The sequence below is a fragment of the Tachysurus vachellii genome, chromosome 2 (assembly GCF_030014155.1).
Source record: "Tachysurus vachellii isolate PV-2020 chromosome 2, HZAU_Pvac_v1, whole genome shotgun sequence".
Lineage (NCBI taxonomy): Eukaryota > Metazoa > Chordata > Actinopteri > Siluriformes > Bagridae > Tachysurus > Tachysurus vachellii.
The window spans coordinates 11,291,248-11,314,968 of NC_083461.1; the positions used below are offsets into that span (position 1 = coordinate 11,291,248).

The 23,721-nt window shown below is 38.0% G+C and overlaps 1 protein-coding gene across 1 annotated transcript in view; it reads left to right on the forward strand.

The window, feature by feature from the left end:
• Positions 1-11,196, forward strand: part of LOC132863714 (cadherin-12) — a 68,959-nt gene extending 57,763 nt beyond the window's left edge. The window contains exons 8-11 of the mRNA XM_060896674.1: positions 151-272; positions 2,874-2,991; positions 4,631-4,882; positions 10,116-11,196. Coding sequence (XP_060752657.1) covers positions 151-272; positions 2,874-2,991; positions 4,631-4,882; positions 10,116-10,639 — 1,016 coding nt within the window. The 3' untranslated portion in view covers positions 10,640-11,196. The remainder of the gene's footprint in view (positions 1-150; positions 273-2,873; positions 2,992-4,630; positions 4,883-10,115) is intronic.
• Positions 11,197-23,721: the final 12,525 nt, after the last annotated feature.

Below are 23,721 nucleotides of genomic sequence, written 5' to 3' on the forward strand. Positions count from 1 at the left end.
CTTGAAAACAAAGCACTGCATTTATTTAAGCAATAAGAATATAATAGGTACAGAACATATAATGAGAAAATCTCAAATTATCAGCACAATGTCTAAAGCACCATCTCTGTGCTTTTTCTCCCTTTTTATTTATTTATTTATTTATTACAGATAATCCAGTCCTAACCAGCAAAGTGACAGTCACAATTCATGTGTTAGACGTCAATGAGTTTTCTCCTGAGTTGGCTATACCTTACGAGACCTATGTGTGTGAAGGTGCCAAAGTAGGACAGGTGAGTGTTTAGCAATATATGGTTCAATTTTTAACTCTCTCTCTCTCTCTCTCTCTCTCTCTCTCTCTCTCTCACACACACAGACACACACACCCACACACACACACACACACAAAGACTAACACACACAGGCAAACAAGGTTTTTATAAAAAACAGAAAGGAAAGTGAGCACAACAAGGTGTTGTGAGAAGATTCAAGTCATAGAACAATTCTGGACTAATGAGCCATTTAAGATGATTTATGACCCTTTGCATACCAGTGCATTCATTAAAATTGCAGGGCAGTTGTAGCTGAGTGTGTGTATGTGTGTGTATGTGTGTTTGGGGGGTTGGAGGTGGGGCCTTGGACACGGCTATAGTAGGAGACAACCTAGGAGTGATTGATACTAGGTATTATTCTACATTTGAGTTAATTTATGCAACTAGCTTCTTAAGGATAAAAAAATACATTTAGAGTAATGGTAACAGAATAATGACAGAAAAATAACTTTGCTTATTGATCTTTAAACTTTACGATATTATAAAACTGCATAAACATTTATTCAGATCTACCAATCTTTGTTTTCATATTTGGTGACTTTGATGAGGGATTAGCTCTAGTTGTTTGGATTTCTGGGTATTTGACAAATTTGTTAGCACGCTGTGATGATGAACTACCTGGCAGTGATCAGGTGGTTGAGCAGCATGGGCTGACGGATGTTCATGATGGGTTGGGCACATGTGGCTAAGTGATGCATTAGCTCAGAGCTAATCGCTTTGTTCAACATGCACCTGCAGTGTTCATAGCAGCAATGCAGCAGGTGATGTTAACAGCAGGGCAGGATGGTGCTGGAGCAGGCATGAGCAGCAGAGGATAAAATATGAGATATGTGATGCAACTGCATGAGGCAGATTATGATCATTCAGAGTGTCAGGTATAAATAGTCAGTCCTATGGTGACAGATTTTGGCCAGTCATTCAGAAATGGAAAGAAAACACACAAAGTGCTTACATAGACACAGAGAGTGACAGTAAAGCATTCTCAGCTGAAGTATCTTCAATAATACTCAGTGAAATGCATTCACTGAGAACGTAAACACAAAAAGCATCTGATCTCGTTACCTATACTAGTAGGGTAGTAACAAATTTTACTACATTATTCAAAATAAACAGACAATGTGTTCTAAATGAACTTACAGTAAATTCATGTACTGGAAGTGAGCATCAGGACTAACATTGTGTTACACATAAAAAAAAACTGTGCACAAGTAGGTTACCAGAGCCTGGGACGTCACCCTGCTGGAGCACTGAGGCACGCTGACAGGGGTATTGTAGTTATGGTCATGTGATGATGGTCATGTGATAGATGTCTTGTATGATTTCACCCGTTTCCCACTACTCCTAATGTGCTTGGTTACTTATACAGTACCATTCCAACATGCACTAGGTTTGCCGTTAGATGCTGTCGCATTTATGTTTTGTTTTCATGTTTTCAAGTAAACTTGTTTTTGTCTTAGTTATTTCATATAGTTTCTAAGTGTTCGCGTTTTGCTTAATATTATGTTTGTTTAAGTTTAATCATCTTTCATTATGATTTCATCTAATAAACCATAGTCGTCTTTATCCCTGCATTTGGGTCTGTTCGGTCTATGCCACGCCATCGCCAACATGACCAGCACAGGCGAGCAGTCAGGTATCAAGTTTGCAGGACAGATATTAACATACGAATGCTTGCTTAATCAACATTTATTCAGTCGTGTGTATTAACTGCCTGATCAGGTGGATTAAATGTGGGCAAATTGTGTGCTTATGTGGTTTTGGGAAATAGACCTAACTGAATACATGTATCATATGCAAGTACCAACAAAAGAATAAGCGCACAAGTAAGATTTATAAAATAAGTCCTACCTATTCATCTCTATTTCAGAGTAATGTACTCGTGTGATACAGCCAAGTTTAAGGAACTGTGAGAGGCAGAATTTACAGGCCATGCTGACTGAACTGGCAGTTTTACTTCCCTGTGTTGTTCAGTGTTTCTGCTATCGTAGTGGAAGAGTTGATTTTTAATTCAATAAAGAAAACAGAAATCCATTCTAGTTTAGGCCACGCCAACACCAATGTTAATCCAAATACAGATATTGATATAAAGCATGGATATGGACAGTAAAGCAGCCCCAAATGCCATACTACTTATGCATACGCCCTATACTTAATTTAGGGATGAGGTTCATATGTTAGAATTCAGTGTTTGGTTTTCACCAATCTTAACTTTTTATTTAAACTGAAATATCAGTTTCATCACACACAGAACATTCTTCCTATAGACATCTGCCTCATCTACATAGTCTTGGGCAAACTTCAGTCAGCCAGCAGGGATCTTTTTTGCAGAATAATGGCTTCCTCCTCATTATTCTGCCACGCACATCTTCTTATTCAGTTTTTGCCTGATGGTGGACCTACTGTATGAACATTGGACCTATGAACATTTACTCTATGGAAGAGTGGCCTGTAGGTCTTTATCTGTTACTTATATACATTTATATTGATGATGACCACAGGAAAAACTACTGAACATCCACTCAATAATTGATCCACTTTTACCAACCAGTCCTTTATCCGTAGGTTATTCAGATCTTCAGTGCAAAAGATGAAGATATTCCAATGACAGAACATAATTTCTCCTTCAAATCACCACAGGAAGAGGTGAAGAACAAGAACTTCACCATCAAAGATTTTGGAAGTGAGTGTCTCTATCTCATCACATTCAGTCTTGATTGTACAGTATCTTACCAATTTTGTCCATTAATGCATAATATATGTCAATACCTGTTTTTATTGCTGTAACATTTTTCCATGTTGTCTCTGAACAACAAAATCAAGTCTCTTAAAAACGAGAAATATAGTTTTGAGAGATGTAGTGGATGGTATTTCTGCCAAGAAATAAACTTGATCCAAGTTAAAGATGCTGTTTTCTCAGGGAGGTTTTCCTTGCCACCATCGCCTCCGGCTTGCTCATTAGGTATAGATGTTAGAGAAATATAGTATTTCAAATTTTAAATTAATATTTTGTATTAATTTATAACTTTACATGAATGTATCAATTAATTTATTTACTTTAATAATAATAATAATAACAACAACAACAACAACAACAACAATAATAATAATAATAATAATAATAATAATAATAATAATAATATACAAATACATTGAATTGAATTTTGAAAACAAAAAGATTTACATTTTCATAATTACACCACTGGCACCTGGCAGCTGATACCTTCCTCTAACACAAAGGCCATCTCCATTATGTATCAGCCTGCTAGCTGTTGTAGTCCTTACAAAAAATGACAATTGCGCATTCCTACAGATGCTGATGAGGTAGAAATAACAGAGTAATCACAGTAAGTGATTCACGTATGTAGAATAAAAATAAAATAAACCAGATCTAACATGAAATGTTATCTGAAATATAAGGTCACAGTCTTTGTGAGAAAATGAAAAATGCTTTGTATTTCTGAGAGGACACAACGTTCTGCATTGCAAGAATGCCCATTCTTTAATATGCATGATTTTTTGATATAATCACCCCACCTGAACCGTAATCCTGGTTTATCTTTTAATCTAACATACATTTCTGAAAGCTCAGAATGTCCACAGTCATTTAGAACAGTTGGAGGATCTTAACTGTGCAACCAACAAGGGACAGCTAATGGGGAATCATTTAACAGAACTGACTATTGATTTCTGGTTTAATCTTGAATATACAACCCAATCAAGAAAAATAGTTAGGGGGTACGTTGAGTTGGTCCCTAAGTCCCCAAATGCTGATTTTGTAAGCAAATAAAACAAACATTACTTCTCTGACTGAAAAAACTCATTAAACTTTCTGAGTGTGTAGTGATCAACAGTACTAACAGTTCAATAACATGTAGCTTACTTTGAGAATAGCCTGTGTTACTATTCCTTGATAAGTGAAATTGTTTAAGAAGTTACAGCCACTTAATTTAGATTAGATATTGCTTCTTCCATGCTATGGACATAGATAAGAGTGTAAATAGATTGACAGATGCATCCTGCCATATCTCAATAAATAGGCACCCTATTCATTGAGATATTCATACTGGTCAACCTTTGAGTTGGATGAATTTAGTTTGGTCTTTTTTATTTTTATTTTTATTTTTTTATCTGCTGCACAAGGCTCCGTTTCAAGTGTTTTTCTACATTTGCCATTCTAGTGCTTGTTCTGAATATTAAACCAAGCTTTACTCACTCAAATTTACACAATTCTTTAATAAATCACTTTTCTAAAACTTTTCAGAAAAGTCTTGCTACTTGTTTTAATATCCTACATTTTTCCCATATCCATATCCACCCAGACAACACTGCAGGCATTGTAACCCTGCACAGTGGCTTTTGGCGGCGTGCTCAGGAGATCTACCACCTTCCAGTAGTGATTGAGGACAGCGGTTACCCAGTACAGAGCAGCACCGGCACCCTGACCATCCGTGTGTGTGGCTGTGATTCTGACGGCTCCCTGCTGACCTGCAGTGCAGAGGCCATCTTCCTCCCTGTGGGTCTCAGCACCGGAGCACTGATCGCTATTCTGCTTTGCATTGTCATACTGCTAGGTGAGTGGACTGCTAGCTGTGACCAATTGGAATAAAAAAGAATCACATAATTAACAGGGAATTGAAATATACAGATATTACATTGTGTGAGCGTGCCACACAGACATTAGATTATGGTAATATTAGGCGTACAAAATCTTAATTTTTTGGTGAAAAATTTTGCAGTGATGAAAGATAGTAAAATGAATCCAACAAATGGATTGCAGTGGCTACAGATACATTACAGATGATCTCAGTAATTAGGTTCTTTTAATCATGGACAAAATCATTAGTGCAGCCAGATGGTGGAGAGCAGATTTGAAACGTATCACAGTTACTAAGCTAAGAAAATGTATATATTGCATGCATCAAGTGTACGCCTCTGCAAAAGAAAGGATTTCAAGAAAAGAGAATCTATTTGGAACTAAAACTGTGATTTTAAAAACTATGCCTTTTTTTAAATTTTGTATAAATATTTCCTCTCTTGTCATTCATTCATCTTCTACCACTTATTCGAACTACCTCGGGTCACAGGGAGCCTGTGCCTATCTCAGGCGTCATTGGGCATCAAGGCAGGATACACCCTGGACGGAGTGCCAACCCATAGCAGGGCACACACACACACTCATACAATCAGGACAATTTTCCAGAGATGCCAATCAACCTACCATGCATGTCTTTGGACCAGGGAAGGAAACCGGAGTACCTGGAGGAAACCCCCGAGGCACGGGGAGAACATGCAAACTCCACACACAAGGTGGAGGCGGGAATCGAACCCCGACGGTGTGAGGCGAACATGCTAACCACTAAGCCACCGTGCCCCCCCTTCCTCTATTGTCAGTTTTATCTAATTAAAAAAATCTTAAAGTTTGATGCTTCATGAGCTATAAGCCAACCTGATCCTGGAAGACATTTTGTTGAATGGATCAAAATAAACAGACTTCAGGGGCTTTCCAGGCTCAGTTAATTAGAAAGCACTTATTAATTAGGCACCGGGATATCATCCATGGTGGCTTCTCTCCTAATCAGATTCATATTAAAAAAAGTTCCCACTAGCTACAGTAGGTGGACTTAGTTATTGCCCAATCGAAATTACTCATCAGGATCTAAGCTCTAAGCTCTGCAGTGATAAACTAAACGACTGAGCATAAAGAATGGGCTAGAGATCCATTATTGCCTCTTTACAGTGATGATTTAAGAAGATTTGTTGGTCATTAAGGTAGGACTTTTTCAACAAGATAAGGTAATGACTCCAGTGTCTGTCCAAAGGATTGGGTGTGACATAATTACATAAATAACATTGGGGTGGGGTTGGGGGGATAACTGGTATAATGACATATAATTGTAGCACAGCACAGAAAAATGAACAGGAAAGCATAGATAATTATATAACAGTAAACATTAATTATACACTAACTACACAGAGCAGCAGGAGTATAATCTAAATCGCACATATCGAGAATGTAGCAGCAAGTACAAGTACACTGATAAAGTAAAACCTAACATTTGCAAGACCAGCCCTAAGTGGTAATGTTGGACAGTTTAGAAAGATATCAATGCACAGTAAAGAGCTAAAGCAAAATATGCTGATGCTCTGTATAGTGTTTATAGTTTAGAATATTGTTTACTCATCACGCCTGATGTCTGATGTCAAAATCAGAACATAATGCAACATTAATCTACAGTACACACTATGCTCAAGATAGGATGCTTTATGCATTTGCATACTAAACTAGTTGACTAGCTGTATACCAAAATATCTTATTTTTAGTAGTATATAATATAAAGTGCTTAATACAATCAATATTATTAATAATGCTGAAGGAAAAACTTTAGGATTAAAAATAAACCAAAAATCTTCAACAGAATAAATACTGTACTGTGTCTGTATTTTTATTTTAATGCCTGACTGCAAATAGTTTGATAATAGTGTACAAGAAGATCAAAAATCTGCTTAAAATGCTCCTTTTTCCTTTCAAATTGTGACTGAGATATTCTCAAGTTGCACTCTATATCCACCCGTTTGCTTATATAAATACCTTCAACCTCTGCTGTATCTTCTTAGCAGCTCTCGATCCTCTTAGTGGTGATAATCTCTAGCACTTCCAAAATTCTTGGTCAGTCTTTGCTCATTCCTCTTGATATATCTTGGAGATGTTATACATTACCTGCTTCAGATCAATGCTGGGATTGGGTGCAGACTTTTTTTTCCCCCTTAAATGTAAGCGTTAGGCATGGGATGATTGATGATTGTGTAGTTGAATTGCTATAGATATCACTATGGCTAGCAAGTTAGATGATTTAAATGTCTGTCAGAAAACTTCCCGCACTGCACCATGATTCCTCCGATCCTCTAGTACTGCACAACTGCTGAATCTTCATGTAGTAGCACTAAAAAAAAGTCTGTGTGAAAGTCTAGCTATATTACCTACCAAAAGAGTTTTTAAACTGATGCAATTTCTTAATCTGTGACCTGCTAATAACAGGAATAGATGTATTGATAAAGAATTCAAAAGCATTTCAGCAAGTCACTCTGGATAAGAGCATCTGCCAAATGTCATAAACATAAATATAGAGTCTGAAAGTTTAAAATTAAAAAGCGTTGTATCTGGTAATATGCTCTATGGCCAAAATAATACGGGCACCTGTACTTCACACCCATGCACGAACCTTCCCAAAACAAACAAAGTTGGGCGAGCAGAAGTGTCTAGTACTGTATATCTTGGAATGCTGTAGTATTGATCGCTTTTGCCATGAAATGGAATGTTGACTGTTCGTCAGGCCTTCTTGCCCAACATCAGTGCCCAAATTCACTAATGCTCTTGTGGCTGAATGAACACAAATCCCCACAGTCACATTCCAAATTCTAGTGGAGCCCTTCCAATAACAGCAAAGGGGGGACTAAATCTGGAATACAATGTTCAACAAGCACATACTGGTGTGACGATTAGCACATACCCAAAGATCTGAGAGCACTAGTGATAATGCTTCTGCATTTTGCATTCCTTTCTAATTTTATACAACACATTTCATTCAAAATTATGTTACTGACAATAACTTTTTGTCCCATTTTGTCTCCTTTTTTGCTTCGGTGACAGTTAAACTAGAGCTAGAGCTAGCATAGACTCATGGAAACAATTTTAGATCAAATCCTTTAGAATGTTGTCTAAACACATGCTTTAATAGATGTAATTAAGCATGAGAAATATCTGACCTTTTATATAAAGCAGGAAATACAGAATCCATACGCAGAATTTAATAGAGAAATCCAAATCAGTAAACAATGGCATGACCAGAAAATGGATAAATCTTGAAACCCAAGCAGTGAGTGAGATTTGGGTGTACTCTGCCCATGGGAAGAACTCACTCTAGATATGCTGTCCCTGGCTACAGTATATGTACTGTACAGGTAATAGCCAAGTTCCTGGTCAGTCTCTCAGCTTGGCCATTAGCCTGCAGATGGTAGCTTGACGTGAGGCTGATATTGATGTCTAGCTGCACACAGAAGGCGCTCCATACATGGGAGGAAAATTTGGCTCCCCTACGGTGCCCTCCGGGAGGCTGTAGATGTAGAACATGTGGTGGAAGAGCGCTTTGGCAGTGTCCATAGTTGTAGGGAGTCCCTTGAGGGGCACCAGCCTGCAGGCCCTTAAGAAATGGTCAGTGATCACCAGGATTGTACTATTGTACGTCCATGGGAACTTGGGAGATAGATTGAAAAAAAAAAACTATGTGGTCATAATTTTGGATCTCATCATACTTTTGGCCATGTAGGATATGTGTTTCTTTTTTTTTTTCTTTTTTTATAGTCTGATGACTGATTTTTCAGCAGACCAACAAAACATTTTTATTTAATCTAAAAGATTTTATTTACATCCATAAGTAAAGTTGCAAGTAAAATGATCCTAAAATAAAAGCTACAGCAAAAGCAAAAGCAATAGTTTGTTTTGTTTTTTTTTTCCTTTTTTTACTATAATAATGTACACAATACATATTATGGATGTTTGCCAAGAGCCCTGTCTTTCTTTACTAAGTCTACAGGCAATACTTTTAACATTATGCGATGGTTACAAGGCATGATCCCACAAAAAAAAAAATCTCACAAGCCTAGCAGCCGAAAGATGATACAGAACATTGTGTCATCCTTGAATTTCTCATTGCTCCACATTCCAGTGTGCTGTTGATAAGAGAATACCAGCAAAGGTGTTAGGAGGACTAGCAAAAGGCAGGCGTTCCTCACTGCCTCACTGCCTTCGTGCCTGTGAGAATGAGACAGACCCCTAAGGCTCTTTTAGTCATATCCTTGTGATAGAGCAAATCACTCCCTGAGTAAACACACATGCACAGAAGAAGAGAAGGAATATTCAGGGACAGACATGGTGGGCGAACTCTATTATAGGTGCTCTATTTGTCAGCCTGACCCACTTTCAGTTCTGCAGCAGCTCCGTGGCAGTCACAGTTAAACTCTGTATGAGCAAAGAAAATGCATTATCAATTGCTCTCCTGCCTATCTGGGGCCAAATACACACAAGAAATAACCCCCTGAGACACACACACATGCGCACACACACGAGAGAGAGAGAGAGAGAGAGAGAGAGAGATTAAATGTTGTAATGTAGATGTGTATCACTTGGGGGGGCTGTTGTTTCACAGCCATAATCTCTCAAATGAGAGGGCATAAACCACTGGGTTATTTTTATTTCTCTGGTCCTGCTGGTGTCATGTTCTTCCCGCAAGTGTAATATTCCACAATTCTTCACTTTTATGAAATTTATGAACATTTGCTTTCATCCTCAACAGGCACTATATACTGCTACACCCCTTTTTTTACCCCACATTGAAGAAAAAAACAACACATCAGTCTGCACACACACTGAGAAGACTACACTGCATTCATGAACATGCATATCTATATTTACCAGACTCTAGCCAAAGGGCACTATTTCTTCTTCGATAGCTCAGTAAAATTTAAGTCAGAAGGCTGGGAAGAGAAGGTTCTGCAGCACTTTAGAGCAGTCAGACAGAGTGGTTAACGATTGCACATCCTGAGTAGACTTTGCAGGATTGAAAATCATGGCAATCTGTTAACCCATGAAGGAAGAGGCAAGAAATTGTTACTGTAAACCCTAAACATCAAATCAAGCCTTTTCTTTGATTTTATAGAACAAAGAAATTTCCTATTATTATTTTCCTTTTCACTCACTGATTGTGGTCAAATTGATGGCTTTACAAACATGCCTCTGTATCTCTGCAGTGATCGTAGTGCTATACATGGGAGTAAGGCGGCAGAAGAAAAAGGAAACCCTTATGACCTCCAAAGAGGACATCCGAGACAATGTTATCCACTATGATGATGAGGGTGGAGGCGAGGAAGACACACATGCCTTTGACATTAGCACTCTCCGTAACCCTAAAGCCATCAAAGACAATCTTTATCGGAGGGACGTTAAACCAGAGGCCGCCTCTGTTCCTCAGCCGTTACCCATCTCACAAGACAGTGAAGACCTTCAGAAGTTCATCAGTCAGAGACTGCAGGCACATGACGGTGATAACTCTGCACCGCCCTATGACTCACTGGCCACCTACGCATACGAAGGCGAAGGATCGGTGGGAGAAAGCCTGAGCTCCATAGAATCATTAAACGGTGACACAGAAGAGGATTATGATTACCTAAACGAGTGGGGACCTCGATTCAAAACACTTGCAGGGATCTTTGGAGAACATTTGCAAAACCAGACTGACGTCACCTCCTCAAGTACCACAGAAAACAAACATTGATGATGAATACAAATGCCAATTTGCAAGACGTTTATTTAATTCACTACCTTTTTTGTTTCTTTTTTAATTTAAATTTTTTTTTATCCTTATGGTACGGTTGTGAGCTCTGGTTTGTCCCGGTTCCCCATGCAACAAAACTCACTACAATTCAAAAGACTATTATTTTTGCTTATATTTATTTATTTTTGTTTGTTTTCAGTGCTAAAGGAAAGAAAAATACTCAAAAAATGGAATGAAAACATCCGTAAAAAGTGCCTCAAAAGATTTTTTTCCTTTGCTTTACCTCTGATTTTCATGCTCACACAAAACTACTCCTACACACTACTTCCCACACAAACACATGCCTTCCAGTAAAGCAAGACAGTGCTAAAGATGTCAAGTGCTCTAGCTCCTCTTAAATAATGTTTAGACAAGCTTTATGGATTACAGAAGGCAAATATAGACATGGCCCAAGTTTGTCCACTGATCATTTAAATGTTATTTATGATTATATTTATTTATTTGTGAGGCTGATTTCTTTTTCTTTTAAGACTTTTAAAATGTATTTATCTCTATTTATCGCAATCTTTTTTTTTCCGTCTTTTGAATACACTGGGGGATTTTTGTAATGATGTGTTCCTCATATTAACATGGATGTTGAAATGTTGTGAGGGAACTGTAAAGATTGTACATAATGTTAATTGTAAAATCTGTTTAGGGCTAAACATGAGCTACTATATTGAATCATGTATCACACTGTTTTCTTAAATAAACATCTCTTAGAAAAGTTTTTTTTAATATATTTAATTTCAAGTTTCTGTTTGCTGCTTTCCTTCTACTTACAACACACTCCAGTAGGTGAACTTTGGTAAGTCACACTGACTTGAGGTGGGTATGAGGGTGAATTTGTGTGCATGGAGCCCTACAATGGACTGGTGTCTTATACAGGTTGTGTCCTCCCTCTCACCCCGGATTCACAGGACATGCTCCGGATACCCAACAGCCCTGACCCTAAAGTGGTTACTGTCAGTGAATAGGACATTTAGGTAGTCTAAGGTTTGAGTTTCGTTTCATTCATTCATTCATTCATTCATTCATTCATTCATTCATTCATACATTCATCAATCTTCTGCTTTATCCTGCTCAGGGTCATGGCTGTGGGTTGAATGAACATCTGTATGAACACACCGATTCTTGTTCCATGGACAAATCCAAAGCACTAAAAATACACAAGGCAAAGTTAATGCAGAAAGAGTCCACTCAGTTTACACATTCGTCTGAACGCATAATGCCATCACAGCAGGTTCAACCTGCTCACTGGAAAAGGGAACTATTTCAAATTTAATAATCCATTTTAAACTAGTATATTAAATTAGCATGGATATGGCATGGATTGTTCATGTCTGGACATAGCATTAGATACCACTTATACTTCACATCATAATAACTAAAGTTTGCCGCCAAAACCAGAAAGCACTGATTGAAGATACTGTATAGAGCAAAATATAGACTGTGATTCTGGTTTGCAAATGAACAGTTGTTTTTTTTTTTCAAACCATTAAAAACCCAATGATCACCTGACATTTATTGAATAAAAAAACATATTATTATTAAGCATTTTCATCCAGTCCATAACACTCTACCTGGAATTAATCTGTACCACAGGCCATAATCTAGGTTTCTAAGTTTCTGTTAAATTACTGTGGAAACGATATGTCGTTACAAACGTGTTTCACGTGGTTATAACATCAGCAGGACAGAAAATGGACACTAAATTAAATATTCAATAAGTCTCAAAAGCCCAGCAAGCTTGCCTACAACAGGACAATAACACAGAGCTCAAAAATTTGCAAAACGTATTTAGGAAAGGAGTTGAGTTCTTTGTTTATCATGCAGTATTTTCTTAAATGTATGTCATATTTAGAGTGTTTATGAAGACAAATGTTATTGGTATACAGGAAGAATTTTTAATATGAAACCAGAATTGAGGACCAGCACAAACATTTAGTTTCTTTATTTGCTTGGAGCTTTCATTTTGAGGCAATAATTTCCGTTCCTTCCTACTTTGGCCATCGAATTGTATGTGTGTGTGTGTCTGCGCATGAATAGATGTAATTCTGCCATGTACAAAGTGTAGTACAGCCAGCCATCAGAGGCACATCACACACCAGCAAAACCTTGTAGATGCCATTGTTAAAATCAGCATGCATAATCATGCCTATGTTAAAAATATCACTCAAACATATTATCACACACACTCCAGCATATTGAGTTGAGCTTCAATATTGTCCTGGGGCATCATCCTGACCAGGTTGAGGGTGCTCATCAACAGTATCACAGGGGAGTAGGAGGGGATAATGAAGCTCCTGAAGTGGGCTCAATCTGCTGCATGTGCTTCTGCAATCTTGGCGTACATCTTACACTGTTGCTTCAGCAACCTGGGGAGAGCCTGGCATAGCTCTGCTCCTACAGATGGACCAGTGCTGGAGTAATACATCACTTCACATCCTTCATTATACATTTTTTATAAATAAATAAATCTGCCATAACTAATCACTCCTTGCTTCAATTGGATTATAATATATGCCCAGGGTTATAAGATTATAGTCAAGTGATTGAAAAAATAATGTTATCTGCAAGATGCATAACACACTGTTTGAATTGCAGGCATAAAAATGTGCTATCTCACTCCTCTTCCTAAGCATTGTCACAGCTCTACCTCTGCAGTCTTTAGGCATTGGCTGTCTATTGTGAATTTAAAGAATAGCAGCCTGACAGTTTGATGATAGTAATTACTGTCTTATGCTATAAAAAATGTAGCAGAGGTTCACAGACATTGTGATTTTGTTCTGGGGTGTTTCCCAGTCAGTTTTAGCATTAAACAGTCTTGGCTAATGACAAAAATTATACACTCAAATTAATGAATTTTAAAAACAGAATAAAATAGTTTACATCTTTTATTTGCACATATGACTGAGAGGTCCTTTATAAGACCCTCAGGAGTCTTGGGATTTGCGGATACACTTGGGAATGGTTCACTTCCTACCTGGAAGGACGCTCATATCAGGTAACATGGAGGGGAGTGACATCTGCTCCATGCAGACTCTCCACTGGTGTCCCACAGGGCTCAGTACTAGGTCCTCTTCTTTTCTCCCTGTATACTCACTCTCTTGGTGAAGTTATTTCCTCACATGGGTTCTCTTACCACTGATATGCTGATGATACACAACTTATCTTCTCTTTCCCACCCTCAGTTACCACAGCTTCTGATCGGATCTCAGCATGCCTGGCAGAAATTTTATCATGGATGAATGCTCATCAGTTAAAGCTCAATCCTAGCAAAACTGAACTGCTGGTTATCCCAGGTGATTCATCTCCAGGTCATGACCTTGCTATATCCCTACACAACCATCCCCCCTTCAGCCACAGCTCGCAACCTTGGGGTAACCATGGACAATCAACTGTCCTTTTCCTCTCATGTTGCTAATTTGACTCACTCATGTTGGTTTCTTCTCTACAACATTAGAATGATTCAGCCATTTTTGTCCACACAGGCTGCTCAGGTACTTGTTCAGTCTCTTGTCATTTCAGGATGGGATTACTGCAATGCACTGCTGGCAGGCCTACCTATAAACGCAATTCGTCCTCTGCAAATGATCCAAAATGCAGCTGCACGGCTTGTTCTCGCATACCACCCCACTGCTGCGATCCCTCCACTTGCTCCCAATAGCTGCACGCATCAGATGCAAAACACTGATGGCCTACAAAGCCAAAAAGGGACCAGCTCCCTCTTACCTCAAAGACCTCATCACTTCTCGCACTGGACCCCGCACCCTCCGATCTTCCAGCACTGCTCGACTGGTTCCTCCATTTCTCAGGGTAAGAGGCAAGTATACTACAAGACTCTTTTCTGTTCTGGCACCAAGGGGGTGGAATGAACTTCCCCTAGGTGTCCGGACAGCTGAGTCACTGGCTATTTTCAAACGACGGTTGAACACCCACTTATTCAGGAAACAATTCAACTAGTACTTCTTTCCCTACTTTTTCATTGTAACTTTGAACAATGTTTTAAACTCATGGTATCTTAAGTATGTAACCTAGTAAACCAGCATTAATGTATCCAATGATAGTGATTTAATCACTTCTGTACATCGCTCTGGATAAGGGCATCTGCCAAATGATGTAAATGTTAATGTAATGTAAGTTTGTTAAAGTAGACCAGAATATGTTTTCCAATCTTTTCAATTTGAAACACCAATTTGGTTCAGAAACACCATCAGAACGTTTCCCAACCAGAAGCCGTGGGTGGATAAAACCATCCGCGATGCTCTGAGATCCTGCTCCACTGCCTACAACATGGGGCTCTCCACCGGGGACATGGATGAGTACAAGGCTGCATCTTACAGTGTGCGCAGAGCGGGGAAGGAATCAAAGCGGCGCTACAGGAGGAAACTAGAGTCACAGTTCCAACATGGTGGCTCTAGGAGCCTGTGGCAGGGACTAAGGAATATCACAGACTATAGAACACAATCTTCTATCATGACGTGAGGACGGCATTCAAGAGTGTGAATACCAGGAAGGCAGCAGGACCAGATGGCATCACAGGTCGGGTTCTGAAAGCCTGCGCTGACCAGCTAGCACCGGTGTTCACTGAGATATTCAGCGTCTCACTGGAACGGTCTGTTGTTCCCTCATGCTTCAAACAGTCCACCATTGTTTCTGTCTTGAACAAACCCCAGCCCGTTTGCCTCAATGATTACCGCCCTGTAGCCCTGACCTCAGTAGTGATGAAGTGCTTTGAAAGATTGCTCAGAGACTTCATCACTGCATCACTACCAGACACACTGGATCCACTACAGTTTGCGTACCGCCAGAACCGCACTACTGAGGACGCCAGTGCTCATCTTTTCCAGACTGCGATGAGCCACCTAGACTGCAGAAAAAAGGAATTATGCAAAAATTCTGTTTGTGGACTATAGTTCAGCGTTCAACACCATAATTCCCTCCATGCTCACCTCTAAGTTGGAGGTCCTGTGACTCAGCCTGCCACTGTATCAATGGATCTCCAACGTCCTGACAGACAAACCACAAGCCTTAAACACACTTCATCCACCCTCAACCTCAGCACTGGAGCTCCCCAGGGTTGTGTTCTAAGCCCGCTGTTGTACTCACTGTACACATATGTGTGGCCACTTCCAACTACACCACCATCATCAAGTTTGCTGACAACACTGTTGTGGTGGGCTTGATCTCCAACAACGATGAGACGGCCTACCTACAGGAGACTAAAAACCTGGAGAGATGGTGCCAGGAGAACAATCTTCTCCTGAACGTCAGCAAGACTAAGGAGTTGATAGTGGACTTCAGCACAAAGCAGGAGCGGTCATACCAACCGCTAAATATCAACCCGACCTCAGTGGAGAGAGTGGACAGTTTCCGGTACCTAGGTGTTCACATCACACAGGACCTATCTTGGTCCTGTCACATCAACACCCTGGTGAAGAAGGCACGGCAGTGTCTGACACGCTTAAAGGACTTCAAACTACCCTCTCAGGTGCTAAAGACTTTGTACACCTGCTCCAGAGAGTGGTGTGGTCAGCTGAACGTACCATCCACACTGAGCTCCCTGACCTGCAGGACATCTACAGCACGTGGTGCCAGACCAGGGCCAGGAAGATTGTAAAGGATCTCAGCCATCCCAACAATGGACTCTTTTCTTTGTTGCGTTCAGGGAAATGCTTCTGCTCCTTGAAAGCAAACACAGAGAGAATGAGGAGCAGCTTCTTCCCGCAGGCCATTCGGAGTTTAAACCAGGAAACACCCAGGATCTAGTACTGGACCTCTCCCTCTATCTTTCTGCATAACCTTTTTTTTTCCACTATGACAGTTTAACTCTGGACTGTCACTTTAACTCTGAACTCAGTGCCACTTTATACACACCATACTGCACATGGACACTTTAAGGACAATCATTAAAACCATAGGCATTTATGTATACACATATATTTTTCACATATATTTTCATATTTAATATAGTTTTTATATAGTTTATACTTTTTATTTATCTACCTCCTTTTGGTTTTTATTTTTATTCTTAATTCCATTCCTTTTTATGCTTGAATACCGGACTACGGTGGCCGGGAAGTGCAAAACACATTAACAAATCCGAAAACAAATTAACAAATCCCAAAACACATTAACAAATCCCAAAACAAATTAACAAATCCCAAAACACATTAACAAGTCAGACAACCCGGAACTCTAACTATAACTAAAACTATACCAACCGCTTCCGGGTTGTCTGACTTGTTAATGTGTTTTGGGATTTGTTAATTTGTTTTGGGATTTGTTAATGTGTTTTGTGATTTGTTAATTTGTTTTGGGATTTGTTCTCGGATTTGTTAATTTGTTTTCGCATTTGTTACTGTGTTTTGGGATTTGTTCATTTGTTTTGGGATTTGTTAATGTGTTTTGGGATTTGTTAATTTGTTTTCGGATTTGTTAATTTGTTTTCGGATTTGTTAATTTGTTTTCGGATTTGTTAATTTGTTTTTGGATTTGTTAATGTGTTTTGGGATTTGTTAATTTGTTTTGGGATTTGTTAGTGTTTTCGGATTTGTTAATTTGTTTTTCGGATTTGTTAATTTGTTTTCGGATTTGTTAATGTGTTTTGGGATTTGTTAATGTGTTTTGGGATTTGTTAATTTGTTTTCGGATTTGTTCATTTGTTTTCGGATTTGTTCATTTGTTTTCGCATTTGTTAATGTGTTTTGGGATTTGTTCATTTGTTTTGGGATTTGTTAATGTGTTTTGGGATTTGTTCATTTGTTTTGGGATTTGTTCATTTGTTTTCGGATTTGTTAATGTGTTTTGGGATTTGTTCATTTGTTTTGGGATTTGTTCATTTGTTTTCGGATTTGTTCATTTGTTTTCGCATTTGTTAATGTGTTTTGGGATTTGTTCATTTGTTTTGGGATTTGTTAATGTGTTTTGGGATTTGTTCATTTGTTTTCGGATTTGTTCATTTGTTTTCGGATTTGTTAATGTGTTTTGCACTTCTCGGCCACCGTACAGGACAGACGTAAAAAGCATTTCACTGCATGTCGATCTCTGTATGTATGTGTATGTGAAAAATAAAATTTGATTTGATTTGACTGATTGATTTGATTTGAATTTTAGCTACTGCGGCCTCAGATTCCAGGAGTTGAACTCAGTGTGGTATTTTCCTCATGGTGTTTTCCGAAATGATTTTCTGCCCAGCATGGTTGTAAAAAGTTGTTGTGTTTTATTCACTGAGCGTTATTTAAGTTACAATAACCATTCTGTCTTCTGGAATCAGTCTGGCTTTCTCCTCTCTCATCAACAAGGCATTACTGTGCACAGAACCGTTGCTTACTGGAAAGTGTTTGTTTTCACAGCATTCTGTGCAAACTCAAAAGTCTGTTGTTAGTGAAAATCCTAAGAAATTAGTTTCTGGAATATTCAAAGCACCCCATCTGTCATGGACAAAATCACTGAGATCACATTTTGCTGATCACATTCTATAGTTTAACGTGAACTTTAACAGTAACTCTTGACTCGTGGTACGACATGATTGGTTGCCTGGATAATTGCATCGATGAATGGGTAGGTGTACAGTTGTTCCTAATAAAGTAGTGGTAGTAAAAGTGAAAATATAAATATAAATATAAAAGTATAAATTGCATCCACTTGCTACCAAATCATGGCTATAATGTTATTTACAGTAGGTAAGGTAAACTTGATTAGAGAGAAAGAAACATCTCTGATCTTTTTTGTCAATCACAGTTCAGTTGAATTTGAAACATAATTCATCATGAGATACTTTTGCAGCATCTGTACAAAGGAAAGGTGGAGTAAAATATTTTGTTATAGCAGTTAACAAAGTGTACAGCAAACAAGGTCTAATTTTCATTGAACTTACTTGCCTATTGTTCCTCACATGTTCACATATTTTTCACAAAAACTAAATCATTACCACCAGCAACCACCAATTAAAGCGCTTTCATTCTTTATATGTATAATCTGATAATGTGAAAAATCCAATCCCACAGAGACAAAAAAAAAAAAACTCCCTCAGTTTCAACAAGTGTTTCTGTCCCACTTTGTTTCCCTCCATTTCTTGACTCCATCTTTTCTTCTGCCTTCACTTGCTATCATTTAAATGTGGCAGGCTTATATTCATCATGACAGTGCCAAGACTTTGTGTGAGAGTTCACATTTGTATGCATCGCTAGCAGTGGAGGAAACAGTTTGATTCTATAGGAAGTGGCAGCATTGATTTGCAGTGCTGACAGCATGACATTATGGATAAGAGCATGTTTAAATGCCATCAGTGGAGTCACAGTTCACAAAGCTTGAAGAGTTTTCAGGTTTCTCAGCTAAATTTCTTCTTTTTCAGTTGAGAAATCAGGAAAGCTGCTCAGTTAATCAAATTTACCACTTCTCGCATCATGACAGCTCTGGTTATGAATATTTGAAGAGTTTCATTTCAAAAGTCAGTATATTTATATACTGTTATATTTACCATTATATTTTTGGTATACAGACTCCTTACAGACTTCTAAATTAGGCCTACTATTATTATTATTATTAGTAGTAGTAGTAGTAGTAGTAGTAGTAGTAGTAGTAGTAGTAGTAGTTTTTATTTAATTATTTATTTATGAGAATGATGATCAGAATGAGAAAATAGCACTACTCTATTCTAGAAAATTGCTTTCTGGGTGAATTAAATGAAAGATGAGGTCAATGCTTACTTTCACATTTTCTCTTAGGAGTTTATATTCAGGGCTAACCTCAAATGAAAAATCTAAATTTTACTCAAGCTCCAATAACTCCAGTCTGAATTAATAAAACTGTAAAGTTTTGAAAATAGTTTTTTTTTTGCTGACAGAGCAGATGTAGGTTAAAATGTTTTGATATATCATGCTCTGTTAAAAGCAGACATGGTGAGTAATGTGTGCTTTGTGAATCACTTTCGCACACCTCATGCTGATCCACTTTGGCTAGCACTTTATTGGGGTACACTGGCTGTTTATATTTCATAAGTAGTCAGTTTTAGACATTAAATTATGCATAGTTTGAAAACCTATGCATGGAAACCTCCATATTGTTAGTCTTAGCTTTTTCTTTGCTTTTATTTTCCTGACCCCCCACCAAACCTATGCTATCTGAACTCTACAGGAAGTACATTTGCACACAAGCATTGAGGCAGTTTGTTGTCAAACACCTGCTAACTCATGCAAGAAAGCATCTTCCAACAGGCACCATTCTGTCAGTGCTTCCAAATTGGCTTAAGGGTCTTGTGCAGCTTCTTATCTAAAGCTTCAATAATGTTTTGGCTCCTCTTGGTGTTTCATTCAGACCAGCTTGTCTCTTCCTCTCTCCTTTCTATAAGGTTAAGTCAGTACATGAAATGAATAATTCAGTGTTTCAACCTAGGGTAAAGCGATTAATATAAAAACAAAACAAAGCCTTCTACCCAAGCGCATGCATCTCTTTAGCTTCATTCAGAAACAGGCAGATGGAAATAGATAGCATTTACCTGACCCAACCACTAAAATCGTAAGCTGTTAGCATGCCCTGACAAAAATAAATGATTTATTATCCTCACAGCCTGGTCATAACATAAACTAATTAATTAGCTTCATACTAAAATGAATAGGTGACATGGACACTGGATTCATTATAATTATAATATAATTATTATTAAATCATAGTTATAGTTAATTTAATTAAATTAATTTAATTTAATTTTTTGCCAAAAAAGAATTTCTGCCTGTTTTGGGTTGCCCATATTCATGTTTTTTTTTTTTTGTCATGTTGCACACCAGAGTGGCTCATTAAAAGTGGAAGTAGACACTTATGTAGGCATAGTAGGCTAAGACTGAAATATTTCTTAAATATCTTTTCTTAGCCTACTATGGGTACTACTTTCATATTCTTATTCTTACACACATATGTTTATATCTTCATGTAAATGGTGATATCAAACCTATTTCTGGTCTCTAAGATGCCACAAGTGCTTGTTTGTAAGCATATACAATTTGAAGGCGCTATCTTTAACTACTAAAAAGCCAACAGTGTCCTGACTAATTTGATATCAGAATTCATTTAATTTGTTTATAGTGATTGTAAAACATGTTCGATAATCCATTTCCATTTTACAGTACAGTAGAGTTCCAGTATACTGGAGAGTTTTACCTAAATTGTGATTCACCCAGTAAAACATCTTGACATATTTAGACCTTGAAATTCTGTCACCTAGGTTAATAAAAATGTAAGTGTGAGTATTTGCAACTAGGAGATTGGAGTTTGGTTGAGTTTAATGCCATTGTTGGTCTGTTCTTGTTGTAAGTGAATGTACAGCATTGACGTACAAACTATCTGCCAACTTGATCAGTCAGTTATTAATCAGATTTTCCAATGAATTCTAAGGAAACATGCTTTCAGGCCCGGCCAGTAAAAGCTTAGCCATTCTGACCCATAAAACTCGTGATACCCATGTGCCTGGAAGTGACTGGAGTGTAGCAGCGGAGAAGAAAATGTGACTCCAGAGGCCGTGCTGTGTAAGGCAGATATGGAGATTAACTAGCTCAGCCGTGACCAAACGCAGACATTCACACCGAGTTTCCAAAGCATACACAAAAGCACATGTTCGTACACGCAAATACACACACTGCATTCTAATTCACTGAACCAGTCTATGTTTCATACCAGTTGTCTTCTTCCTTTTATTGTTCATCATTAATACATCTGCAGTCAGCTACCTGTCTTGGAACAATTATATTTAAAGCAGCTAGATTTTGGATTTTCAACACTTTTGGTACAAAAATACTACAGCAAACTAAAAAAAAAAAACAAGCAAAAATACAGGCTGCTCCCTGTTCGAGGTCATCACAGGATATCATCCAATCAACATATTTTGATTTTGGTAAAGATTTTTTGCTGGTTGCCCTTCCTAAAACAACCCTCTCATTTTATCCAGGCTTGGACTAGCAATGAGAATTGACCCTTTAGTGACTGGGTTGGTTCCCTGAATGGAAATCGAACCCAGGCCACATCAGTGAAAGCCCCTAACCATATACAGTATACTGCACACCAAGTATTGCTATTCAGTGCAGCAGTAGATGATTTTAGATACACGTTATGGATATAATTTGTTGTTATTATCACCTTTTCCTTACAGAAATGAGAATGAATAATTTAACATGTATATTGCTGTGACTGCCACATTTATTGAACACTAGGTAAAAAAAGAAAACCTGTTATGTTCAATGAGGTCTACTCTTTTTAGCTAGCCTTTGCTGGTTCTTTCGGTGTAACCCTGCATGATGTAATGCAGCAATGCTCAGGCATCACCAATGCTGATGTGTAACTCTGCTCATTCTGTGGAATCTTAACAGTACAAAACATACAGAGAAAACTTAGCAAAAACTTTAGCTAAAATATAAGTTTATGTTGAAGGTGAAATTTTGCTCTGCTGGAACTCAGTGCTGGACTGTAGGATAAATATTAATGCTTTCCATGAGTCTACACACAACTGAGTTATTAAACTAGCCTGCTAACTTGAGCTAGTTTGCTAAAATCTTTTAGAGTATAAAATTATGTCATCATTAAAAAATGAAAATTATAAACATACACAGAAACACAAATGCATGTACAGCTGAATGTCTGAACAGCTAAAACAACTTCACATCTATATGATGATACTGTTTTTACAGTGTGGATATATCAAATTCAAATAAATTACTCACTTCCTTTCAAATTTAAGAACAAATTCTTTATCTTTTTTACAACAACAGCAAAAAAATTCACGCTTGCATCTGTACTCCTCTTTTTCTTTTTCCCCATTTTGATACCCATTCTTTTGTGCCTGAAGTTGGGGCTTGACAAAACATTTGATATATCTGAGCTGGTGCATCATATGTTAGTGCAAATTTCCCTAGACTCAGCAATGCCTGTAAATTACTATTACAGGATCATCAGGGTGAACATCATACTATAATGTAATATTTGTCCTACTGTCCAATAATGTTTCTATTTTTTAAATAAAAAAGTATCCTCAGGCAGTAAGCAGATGGATCATTTCCTCAAGAAATCAGGGATGAGCCGGAGAAGTCAGAACATAGAAGACACTTCATACCTGTATGCATAACTTAGAATAAGCATAAGCATTAAGATCTTTTAGAGTAATGCTAGCAAGTAATTTTTGTAATTTTAAAAAGAGATTGGTTTGCTAATTATCCAACAAGCTACTGAATTGTTAGTTTCCCAATTTACCCCTTGTTGTGGAATTTGTGACTTTAGTTTTGTTCTGTTGTACATTTGCTGGATGTTTGTCATGGTATTGTCTGTTTACAATGCACATTTTGGTATTTGCAATTCAGTTTGCCAGATCTTTTTGTTTCTTTGTTCTACGGGCTTTTCAGTTTCTTTGTAATTGCTCTATTAGTGTCACATAAATGTTTTTATTATTGCCATTGATTGTATTTATAGCCTAAAACATGTCTGGGTGGCGAACTATATTTACAACAAACTTGCAGACAATGAAACTGAACCTAATGCTGCTCGCTAGCTCAAGTCAATATTTTGGAAGATAAACCTGCTTAAGTTCAGGTTCTGAATCATGCATAACTGCGACACATCTCTGCTTTAGGCAATCTCAGCTCCACGCACAAATCCTGCATGACTATTAAAGCAAGTCTGTAGTTACATCCAAGGTTTGAATGCAGATGTAGACAATTTTCATATTAAATCCTCACATAATGTGCATAACTGAACTCAGAACACTGTATCTGTACCTCAGTACTTCTCAATGCATTTCAGAATATTATTTTACACACAAGGAAAATCTCATCAAGGTACATATTTTAACGTGCTCATTCAGTCATTCATTCATCTTCTACCGCTTATCCGAACTACCTCGGGTCATGGGGAGCCTGTGCCTATCTCAGGCGTCATCGGGCATCAAGGCTGGATACACCCTGGACGGCCAACCTGAATGCCAACCCATCGCAGGGCACACACACACACACACACACACACACACACACACACTCATTCACTCACACACTAGGGACAAT